Raw genomic sequence first — 11,395 nt, 5'->3', positions numbered from 1 at the left:
TTTCAAAACAAACTCATGCTCACTCTGAATGAAATCATTTGGCCTCACAGCTGATGTCTGTCTGTGTACTGGAGTGTCTTCAACACTGCGCAAACTTAGTATTTGAGCGAAGACATTTCAGCAAGTTTTAAACCTTGCCCTTCACGCCGCCATTTTGTGTTGCAGTGCTAGTATGGGGGGTTACTTTGGTTACACCTCAGAGTGCAATTAATTCTTGGGCTGCCACGCAGCTTTGTTCTGCAGAGCTTTCAGGAAGGATATGGAGTTCCCCGTTTCCCTGGTTGAGTTGAGGGTAAGTCAGGTACACAATCAAAAACCATGATGTTCTAGTGGAGCCCGTGCACTGGCTGTCTGGGAGTCAGCTGCTTTGTCTGCATGTTTGGGACCTCCTGGGGCTGTGCTGTCAGCTAGGTTCATGTCCCCTGGCCAGGTGCTTAGGGCAGGCTCAGTTTGGTTCATTACCACACTGTCTCCAGCATTGCTTTTTTTTTCCACAGTCACACTGAAACAGCTAGCAGTGCCAATAAGGCATTGGGTGGTCTGCATGATCAGATTAATGATGGAAGATGTTAGATTTCATTGACTCATCCTTTCAAAGCAATATAGGTGGCTCTTTTGGAGCATAGTACTGTATGATAATGATGCAAATGAAAGTTCCATGAACTGTTTGGCCTACTGAACTAGCTAATTCAAGAAATGATGATGTACCAATTGTAGATGAGATCATTTGACACCTGTTTTGGTGGAAGGTGAAAATCCAGAAATAGTAGTCCAGGATATTAATCAGGACATGTTGAGGCTGTGCTTTCAAGTGCCAGCTACATAAATGATTTGTTTGTCGCAAAGTGTGCAAGTGGTGTTGATTAGAACACAGTTTAAAAATCACATAATGAGAAAGCGTATTTTCAAGCGCTAGGGAGAAAATGTGTTCTTGGGAGTTACCCTGTTTTCTGGTAGGGGCAGTCTGGCATGTTAGCTGTCATTTTAATCTCTTACTTTGCAAATCCTTCCCCCAGTAGCATAATAGCTGGTTAGCAAGGCATCTAAGCCTAATCAAGGCTCTTCTTTGTAGTTTCACATATAGGCTTGCCTTCTGATCACTTCTGTTTCGATGTGCTTCTGTGTTTCGTCAGGGTGAAAACACTTCTTCAGATACTGCTTTTGCAATGCTGCCAGACTCAAAATAGTGGATTAAAGCAGGCCATAAAGTAGGAACTTTTTTCAGTAACTTGTTGGTAGCACACATGTGACACAGATTATTAAAATTAGCATATTTTCAGAATTATTAATTTTAAAACGGAAATTTTTAAATTGTTCATTAAATGCAAAGCAGTATAGCCTTCAGAGCATAACCTGAGCTGTTTATACTTTCTTGCAGGAAGAAGGTTGTAGACACGAATGCAATTGTTGATTTAAGATTTAAGTCAGTATGAGGCAGCAGTCAAAGTAGCTATTGTTTAACTTGTCTGCCTCCATTCATTCCTTGCAACGCTTCTTTCCTTTGATTCTTTCAAGCGTGCTGCTCTCTTGTAGCATAGATAGCAAGTTTTACAGTTACATTGCTTCTGCTTTTGACTTTAGTATAACATCCAAATCTTCTTTGCTTGTGCAAGCTTTCTGAGCTAATTGAATGCTTATTTTTAATCACAGATCAGATTGACAAAAGCCCAGTAGCCACTTACTGACCACCACTGGCAGTAAAAACAAGTTTTGCGCTGTAAGGGAATAGGAATCAACAATGCGGTTACGTCCAGCTTTGTTGAACATTTCTATTGGAACTCTGCTTGGACAAATGTGAAAAGTAGCCTTGTTGAACATGATGTGATTGTTCACTTTGCAGATGTGGAGTCATGTGGTGAGGCAGAGTGACACTGCTTTGCAGGTCCTGGTAGTTGCCAAGTCTCTGCTCAGCGATGTTGCTGCCTGCGGGGAACAGGTTCCTGCTGGGAGATGGCAGTTTAGTCTGAGCGCTGTTAAAGCTGGTATCTGTTAAATTCAAATCAAGCAGACAAAAATTTCCAGGGACTTAGGACTAAAGCTGGAGTGCTTTTCCATATTTAAAACAAAAAGTTTACTTCTTAGTCTATGTTGCTTGACTTCACCTTTAACAAAATGTCATCACCAAAATGAATGCAATTAATTGGGGCAAAGGAAAAATAAATGTAGTAAAGCCAACTGGTATCAAGTCCCTTCACAGAACTAACTCAGCTATGTACTCTGCCCTATGTAAACACTCTTCCACAAACTCTGACACAGGGACTAAGCTAGTGGGATACTTCAAATACCAAATACAAATACGTGCCATGATAAGTGTCCTATACAAGTAAAGCATTTACTTCACCAAGCTGTTGTCCCTCTTCAGTTGGTTCATTTAAATGTGTACTGGTTGACTTTTAAGGTGAATTCATTTTTACATCAGTCTGTTACTAGAACTGGAGCTGAAGAAAGCTGGAGCTTTCTTCACTGTAAAACTTAAGTGGACTGAAAATAAGCATGTATCTATATGTGTACACATGCAAGGATAGGCTATTCAGAAGGCAGATGTTAATGCTTCTCTTCTAATGGTCAATGAATTGTCACAGAATACTAGGAGGACTTACCTTTTTGCATCATACACCTGTTGTGCATGTTCAAATTGACTTCTGCAAGCTTTTATACTTTGTCAATAAATGCATGGGCTGCTGTCCTCATACACACCGTCTTTTTTTAAGAGAGGTGCTGCCATTTGTAATCTTCTGCAGAACTACCGCAGTCCTCAGTTTGGCACAGGTGTAGCAAACTCCTGCCTTTTTGTGGAGCCACTGTTGCTTATTCCAGACCTCTGAAATCTCAGTCCAGGGGTTTGTGGTCTGAACCAGAAAGGATACTCTATGACTCTCTTCTGCAGGTAGAAGCAGCTGCGTTGGGCTTCTAGAACTGCAGCTGGCATGACCTCCCAGTTGTTTGTCTGGGCCTCAGTACTCTTTGAGCTCCTTCTCCATCAACAAGTCCCAGCGCAGGCCTGCCTTGACAGGTGGCTGTGTATTGGTTAGATTTTCCTTTCGAGAAGAGCTCTAGGGGCTGGTTTCAGGATGTAACTTCTGTAAAAGCTTCTGGGTTTGTCATTAGTAGTCCTTCCTCCCTACAGTTTTAAACTATGAAGTCCAGAGGAAGCTTGCTGTTTGGTTCCCTAGGGGGGAAGATCGGGAATTAGTTTCAGCTAAATGATTTCTCAGTTTTCTGAAGAAGCATTCTGTCATTTTGAAATACAAGTAATTTTTCATTTTTCATTTCATTGCTGAAATGATGTCTTCTGGTACGTATGTTTTGGTCTAAGGGAATGCCTGTAGGAATAATATACTGAAAAATGGAGCATAAACTGTGAAATATTCATATTTTGTGTGTGATCACTGGGCAAAACCACCCTGACAGAGCTTGACTAGGTGGACAGCATCTTTGGTTTTCAGACCGTTGTTCTGATTCGGTCTGCAAAGGTAAGGGCTTTTAGTGTTTAAAACTGCAGGCAGATTACAGGGAATGGCTGCTGATAGTGCTTTAAAAATATTTAGTCATATCTAGCTTGTGTAAGTACAGTATAAAAACCACTGTCATGGAGGGATGTTTGCATATTAAGCTTACTCAGTCAAAGTGTCTCAGGTAGTGGATTTTTTTTGTTTGGGCCTTATGTAAAAGGTCAGAAGGCTTTCCGGCTCTTCAGAAGTCTAACATGGTGTAAGCCAAGGCAAAGCACACTTAGGTTCAAGCACGCTGTTTTCTAAAGGCTTTTAAAGGCTGTCTTCATAAGTAATTTTGTTTGAGTCTCTCTGCTCTGCAAAAAGCAAATCAAAAGAATTCATGTCGCTTGGGTTACTTTGGGCTAGATGATTAGCTTAAGAGGGGAGACACCACTTCAGTCAGAGCAATTCTGCCCTAGTTGTGAAAGCAAGCTCAAAAAAAATCCCAATTTTCTGTGGTCCAAATTCTAGCACTGCCAGTTTCATTTCCATTTAAATTGAAAGCCTCAAGCAGCTGAGAAGTGTGGTGGTTGATGGATTAAGTGCCAAGAAGTAGGCAGAGGTGGCAGGCTCTCTTGTGTGTTCTGTCGGTCTTGAGCACTAGTGGCATGGGTGAATCGGTTTTAGTGAACAGCTATGAAAGTAATGGTACAGAGTTTTCATGCTTTAGCTAAGCATCTCGTTGCAGGGCAAGCTCGTCTGACTTCAGATCTGGTTTATGCAGGTGAGACTGCTGTGGTTTGTTTTTCTCAAAAGATCTATTGGGTTTGTAACCTAACAGAAGCAAAAGCAACATAAGCTAGATCAGGAAAGAACCTCATGCATTAGCATACTCCTTTAGTGACCTTTGAGACCATTTTGCTGTTGGCATTCAAACTATTTAAAAAAAAAAAAAAAGATTTTGCTGCTTGTGTTTGATTATCAAACCTGAAGATTTCTTGAAGTGTGTTGTTAGTGTGTTAAGACAATGAAAGCGTGGCATTACATACAAAATTTTGCTTCTATATCTGTAAAGAGTTTCTCTGAAGTGCTAAAAAAACTCAGTCAATTTGTAACTATTAATTATCTATTAATATGTAATTACATACAGGGTTTTTTTCTGTATTTTGTTGTTTTCAGAATACACAGATGATAATGCCCTGATTCCTAAGAACTCGTCGGTAATTGTTAGAAGAATCCCTATTGGAGGAGTTAAAGCTACCAGCAAAACATATGTTATGTAAGTAATGCATTGTATTCTCTGTGAGGGGTTTCAGTGTGTTAACTTTTTAAATTGAGATTGATTTACAGAGGCATTCAGATTCTATCTTGTTAAAGCTGCTGTTAATTTTGTTGTAATGGGGTACATTTTAATGTATCTGTCCCAAAGTAGACTTAGATTTTTTTAGGTCTGCTGGGACATGGGTTTACACTCCAACAATCATAACTATTAAGATGTTTCTATTGGGTTTGTTCTTGGGATTGATTTTTCTGAGACCCAAGTTGTAGATCCTGTTTCTTCTTATTATTATATGTGTCTGCTTTTATGGTAAAGATAGATACGCATTGTAGTGTAAAATTCTAATTTGTTCCCATCTCAGAAGAACCTGATTCTCAGTGTTGGACTACTTCTTGCATTTGGGGAAGGGAGGGCAGGGATTCTGATTCCCAAAACCTGGGGTTTGTGTATACTAGCTATAGAGGAAAGACCAAGGGTTGCCAGTTGGCAAACTGTGCAAACAAGAAGTTTCATTCCTGACTGATTCCTGTTAGTTTCCTAAAGACGGTGTCTGTTTCAGGCAAGAGAAAAAGAACAATACCGTAAAGTGTACTGCCTTTTGTATGAGTATGATGAAGTACAGTTAATCCTTTCCAAACTTGAAACTCAGGAAGCAGTTTAGCATGTTACCAAACATTACTAGTTACCTTTCGAAGTCTGTTTTTACCCTAAGCTGACATCTGTGCTCCAGGTGTTAATTCCATGTGCCTAAGATTTATGGAGGACAGAGAATTGGGTGTATTGACTAAAATTACAGATATTCAAATGCCATCCTGACTACAGGATTGTTGCTGTCATTTATGTATTCATACAGTCCAGTTCTATATCAGGTACATTAGCATTATTTGAATGGTCATGTCTTCAGCCTTCTTAAAGATAGGCCTGTCCCCCACAATTAGTAGATATTATTAGCTGGTGGTTTTGCCATGTCTTTCTAACGTTGGTTATCAGTCAGTAAAGTAGACTGAGTTACAGTGTGCCTCAAACAGTACAGCAGCATCCTGGTACCCATGAAGCATTTGCAAGCAAAATACCTGAATTTAGGTGGCTCTGCATGTAAACTTTGGGCATATTACTGCAGTAGTTGCTGCAGTGCTTTCAGGCACTGCCTAGTAATTCTGGATGCCACAGCATTGTGCTTACAAACATTGCCTTGTTTGGGGGGTTAATTTAAATCTGTATGCTTAGGGCTGTCTTGTCAATGCCGCCTCCATTTCTGGTTGGATGGCAGCCTCTCCTGATGTTGTAAAGCTGCCCTAAAATGAGAGGAGAGACACTGCTAGCATCAAAGATCAACTAGATACCTGTATGTGGGCATAAGGAAGGAATGGCACTGCTGAAAATTAACCAGGCGGATCAGCTTTCTGTTTCTTCAGCTGGAAACATTGCAGAAACAATTGGTAGAGCGTTTCATGTTTGGGAATGATGAATGTATGCTGTAATGGCGGAGAGGCCTTCAAAAATGCATTACTCACCTTGTAGCATGTTCTTCGAGGTAAATGGATGAAGAAACCATTGTGTGGTAATCTAAAGTATTTCCCTGTGCTTCCATATCTTCAGGAGGTACATGGCTGTAGTTGCGAGCCTGGTGGTGTTCTAGCAGTGGCAGGAAGCATGAGCCTTTCTAGTTGTACATCAATTCCACAGCAGCCTTTGAATTGCCTCTGCTCATGGGACACTTGGGATGATGTATGAATTGTTTGTTAACTGTATCAGTGGTTGCATGTCTGATTCATGACGAGTAGTGTGCAGATATAGATCAATGAGTATGTGGAATCTCAGCAAGTTTTCCAATGTAATAAATATTTCCTAAAATACTGTAGCATTTTCAAGATTATTTTACAGCAAATTCTGGCAATTAAGACCTTTTTTTTTGTCACAGGACTCCTAAATCGCACAAAATCCTAGAAACTGCTTTCAGGTGACATTTCTACTACTATTTTTAGTCAATATAGCATATGTAACACATTTAGTATTTTGGCACGTTCATGGCTAAATATACTAGATATCTGAACACAGTGCTTGGGCTTCCACAAAGAAACACTGTTCTAAAGACTGCTGCTGACATTTTAATGTTATTACTTTGTCAGATGACTGATTTTTTTTCACCTAAGTAAACTTGCACTTCATCTAGACTATCACTGTTCTTTCTTAGAAATTAAAGTACTGTGTCTGGTACCTATTTGTAATACTAGGGATATACAGATTGGCTAGAGCTGCCTTCATATTTACATGGTTGATTATTTAAGAACACAAAACTGTAGTACAGACCTCATATTTCTGATACTTACATAGAGACAAAATATCTGAGGATTTCCTCTTGTATTGTTGTGTTGTGTATCTGTAAGTCTTAGTGTAATTTGTGACCAAGCAGAAATATGATTTTTGGGGGTCTTTTTTAGTTGCACTGAATGTACCAAGAGAGAACAGTTTATGTATACGAATAATTTTCCACATGCACTAGAGTATCAGATCATAATGTTTTGATGTTCAGATTTTATGATCTGTTTTCACTGCTTTATGTTGGGTACAAGTGCTTTATTGTAAATTCTGATCACCTTTATTTCTTCTTCTAGAAGTCGAACTGAGCCAGTGAGTGGAACATCAAAAGCAGTATGTAAAAACACAATCTCACACTTTTTTCTACACACTGCACTTAATTCTAAACCATGTAGCCTTTTTTAATTTTCCAAACAATAACTTAATATATTTTCCAGTAAACATAGTATATGTTGTAAAGACAATGTATTTGATTCAGCATAGTAAAAACTGAGTAATGCCATCATTTGCACAGTTCTAATGTGAATATTGGTATTTGTGCCTAGTAATGCATTGTACTTCATATTGAATATACTAGAATATTTCCTGTATGACTTTGTGTTGTACAGATAATGTACGATCGTTTTTAGATCATGTAGGTTCAAGGTTTGCACAATTGAACATGGTCCCATGTTCTACATCTGTCTGTCTATAGCTAGTAATATGTATGTTTGTATAGGTTGTTGTGTGCTTTTTGTTTCTTGCAATAAAAATTGTTTGGAGTGTATTTTTTGCCATTTTCACATTGTATCACTTAGCTTTTGTTTTTTAAATACTTTTTTTGCCTAATGGTTTTTGAAAATGTTATCAAAAACCACTGAGAAACCATTATTGTTAAACTTGGTACTGTTTCTTACTTTTGAATTGGGGGTTCAAACAAATACCAAAACCAACATAACCCACATGTTTTGAGGACAGTTCTGTGCAGCTAAATGATTCCTTTTCATGTCCTTAAATACTTGGGTATGTGTTTCTAAAACTATATAATTGAAGTGATATTGTTTGGGCCCCTCTGAGTACATAAATGTCTTTAGATTGCCGTGAATTTAAATATCATTGCTACACAAAGTGGTATTCTAAAGTTCTGCATTTGATCTTTCCACTTTATCTGATGAAGCAGTTTAGTTTAATAGTTTGACTGCAAATTAAAATACCTAAAACCCAGTGTACAAATTTTGGCACAAGGTTAGAAGAGCCTGGTGCATTTGTGGGTAAAATCCCTGTCATTTTTCTTAACTTCGAGCTGCATTACATTTTTGTATCTGGGTTACTTCAGGGTTGGATGCTGCTTTAATTTCCAAAAGGTTAAGTAAGCCTTTCTTTAGTATACCACCGCTTTGAATTTACATTTGGAAAAGAGGCAGCATTTTTCTTCAGACCTTGATTTCCCACTTGGGTTGAATACTGTGTGTAACTCCGCATTTCAAAATAGTCCTTACAGTATACAAATTACTATTTGGTGTTTTTTTATTTTTCATCTTTATTTTAAGTATAACTGCTTTTTCTTCGCTAGAATGGTGTGAGGCATTACACTAACCCTGGATCATTGGATCTGATCACTTGATAAGCTGATAGGATAACTTAATCTAGAAATTCATGAACCCTGGGTCTGTGTTCTGTGAAGAATACAACCTCTGATTCTCGTGGAATGGTATTCAATCACCTTAAAAATTGAAAACTTTTTGTATGTAGGTCAAAAACCACTAAGTCTCAATCTGACATCCATAATTCTATCACGGATTTGTTTGAATTCTTTTTTGGACATGAATGCCTCTCATCGTGAGTTTGAGTTAGTTAAACTGTCCCAGTGACCCTAGTAGCTAATGTAATGCGTTTGTGTAAACCACGTTTTATAGTATTTTATCTAATTCAGATGGGTTTTTATTTCTTGAAAACAGTTATTTTTATTTTTGTTTACTAGCATGTGTATAAACACAAATCACATGTTCATAAATAAAGTTAACATTCTTTTAGCCTTGTGTGTTCCCTGGCATGTCTGTATTACATTTCTAAGTAGAATCTTCCCATGAGCTAACAGAGATGTCTCAAAAAAGAAGAACCCTGGAGCGGGGGGGAAGGCTTAGTGTTAGTTAGAACTAAGCAAAGTAAATGAAAGACAAAGTGAAAACATTCGGCTCTTGTTTGCTCTGACTGTACCTGATGTGGGTTGTGGGTAGCCATAGGGAGGGTGAAAGCTTTGCATCTCTCTTCACAAGTTCTCTCTCTCACTGTAAAAGCGCTGCAGCCTCAGGCCCTTCTAGTGTTGGAGATACAATTGGCTTTAAGAATAAAGCTAACTCAGGTCTTGGTCTAAAATGGGGGGAGGGGGGTGTTATTTGTTTGGGTTTTTTTGAAATACACGTATTTATGTATTTCAAAGCAGAACCTGTATCTTAGTGGGGTAGGAATAAATCACTGGAAAGCTTGGCAATTATTTTTAAACAGTAAGGCAGTAAAACTAAAATCGGTTAAGATTTTTTTAAAAGGATGCACAAAAGCTTATACTTGGAATATTTCTTCATTGTCTTGCTCATATGTTAGCTGTCATTCTACACTTCCAAATTTATGCTGCTGTCCTACTGTTACTACAGCCAAATCAAGAAGGTGGATCCTTTTTTGCTTGATATTACTATTTCAGTAACCACAAGGGTCTCTAACTGGCATTTGCCCTTAGAGGCTGCAGAAGTGCAGAGAGTCATGCCCATTGTCTTAGCTCTGTCAAACACAACTGTGATCCTTCCTGGCTGAATTTTTAGTTTAGCCAAGCTATTGGTTTTTAGGAAACCACTGTAATTTAAATGTAGCACTCCAGCAGTGAGATTAGCCTTTTCCTCCTACTTTCTGTCCCCTTTCCCACTTGCTTTATGTTAGTTTCTGCTTAGTCTTCTGTATGAAATGGGAGTTATACATGGACTGTTGCTTCTGGGTTTTTTGGGTGTGTTTTTTTGGTTTTTTTCAATTCTTCTGCAGTATTATCTTAGGGTTATATACAAGTTTCATGGAGATGTTGTTTCTACTTGAGTGATTTGAGGGACTGTCAAGAAATATTTCAGTAGAAATCTAAAGGAAAAGAAAACAAGAATGTAGGATCATTGGAAGATGGCTGTTGGGCAAACATACTAAATAGCACATTAATTATCTACTTGCTGCTTTTGATAACTGTTCAGTGGAAAGGAGTGCTATCACCTCCTTTAAGGAATTGGACTGTTGCCTGCAGGCATAAAATAATACTTTAGGCCTCCTAAAAAAATACAAAAACTAATTAATAGTTCATTAACTGTTGTGTTTCAGTTACTGGTTAATACTAGACTGTTTAATGCTAGGCTCCAATAGAGAGATTCCCTAATTTCTTGTTTGCTTCTGAAAAACCACAAAATGATAGTGGTTGTGCCTTTCATGAGAGAACATAGGCTGGTTTTTCCACATGTAAAAAGGAGTGGCATATGGAGCAAGAAGCTTCAAAATACCTGATCAGGCTTCCTTTTTAACATAATTAGGCACAAAATGTTCTGGGAAGCAGGAAAGTTGAATCTTCTCGTAAGCCTTATGATGGAAAGAAGGGCTCTTTTTCCAGATCTGGGTGTTCCTCTCCAAAGGCACTTTTTAGTTAGTCATACAGTAATGTTGTATGTACTTTCCTGAACATACAGAGGCGGAATGATTAACTGGAGTGAGGAATCCTCTTACGCATGTAGGTATTTTTTTTCCCCAGAGCGCTAAAACTGCTCCCTTGAATTCTTCCACTACATTAGGTAGTAAAGGCCAAGAGCTTGTTCGGTCTTCTGATCAATTTAGTGACCTCTTGAGGAGAGCTGTTCAGTTTACATTGTGAAATTTTATTCTATGTTTTTGAACAACTTAAGACATAATAAGCACTGATTAGAATGGCTTTCTGATAATGTTTTGCTAGCGTAAACTTAACTGCTGCTTGTGGCATAATATAATTCAATATACTTGAAAAGGAACAAGATAAAAATTACCATTTTGCTTGTGGAAAAACTGCACTTCAGTATTAGTTCTCAGTAAACACTGCAGTCCATTACTGACTGGTGGCCTGAGGGCTTCATTCCTGTGAGCTTGTTGCAGTAGGTAGCTAGAGGGAGGAGTGTGGTTGCAATGGAGAAAAAGATTACAGGATTGTGCTCTGAATCCATGTTTTCATCATCATTAAAAATTGGGTTTGGTCTGATAGCAAGGGGTGTATTAAATTCTTACATTTCCTGAACTAATTAGGATAGTATGACCTGTGATCTAATAAAATACAAGTGATCAATTCCTTGAGATTTCTCAATTTTTACAGGCTGCTGTGCCATCGTAAACATCT

The 11,395-nt window shown here is 38.3% G+C and overlaps 1 protein-coding gene across 1 annotated transcript; it reads left to right on the top strand.

Annotated features, from left to right (window-relative positions):
- Positions 1–4,102: 4,102 nt before the first annotated feature.
- Positions 4,103–7,437, top strand: LOC104628201 (E3 ubiquitin-protein ligase RBBP6-like). The gene is made up of 3 exons (XM_010296708.1): positions 4,103–4,142; positions 4,614–4,713; positions 7,329–7,437. Exons 1-3 carry the CDS (start codon positions 4,103–4,105, stop codon positions 7,435–7,437), a joined length of 249 nt encoding a protein of 82 aa, XP_010295010.1.
- Positions 7,438–11,395: the final 3,958 nt, after the last annotated feature.

This window comes from Phaethon lepturus, unplaced genomic scaffold (genome assembly GCF_000687285.1).
Source record: "Phaethon lepturus isolate BGI_N335 unplaced genomic scaffold, ASM68728v1 scaffold7311, whole genome shotgun sequence".
NCBI lineage: Eukaryota > Metazoa > Chordata > Aves > Phaethontiformes > Phaethontidae > Phaethon > Phaethon lepturus.
Note: the sequence above shows the minus strand (reverse complement) of the source record. Positions and strands in the feature narration are given on the sequence as shown.

Excerpts from the sequence above, each read along its gene's own strand:
- LOC104628201 (XM_010296708.1), top strand. The coding sequence starts at position 4,103 with ATGGGTGAATCGGTTTTAGTGAACAGCTATGAAAGTAATG. Across the intron at positions 4,143-4,613 it reads GAACAGCTATGAAAGTAATG|AATACACAGATGATAATGCC; the intron begins GTACAGAGTTTT and ends TGTTGTTTTCAG. Across the intron at positions 4,714-7,328 it reads ACCAGCAAAACATATGTTAT|AAGTCGAACTGAGCCAGTGA; the intron begins GTAAGTAATGCA and ends TTCTTCTTCTAG.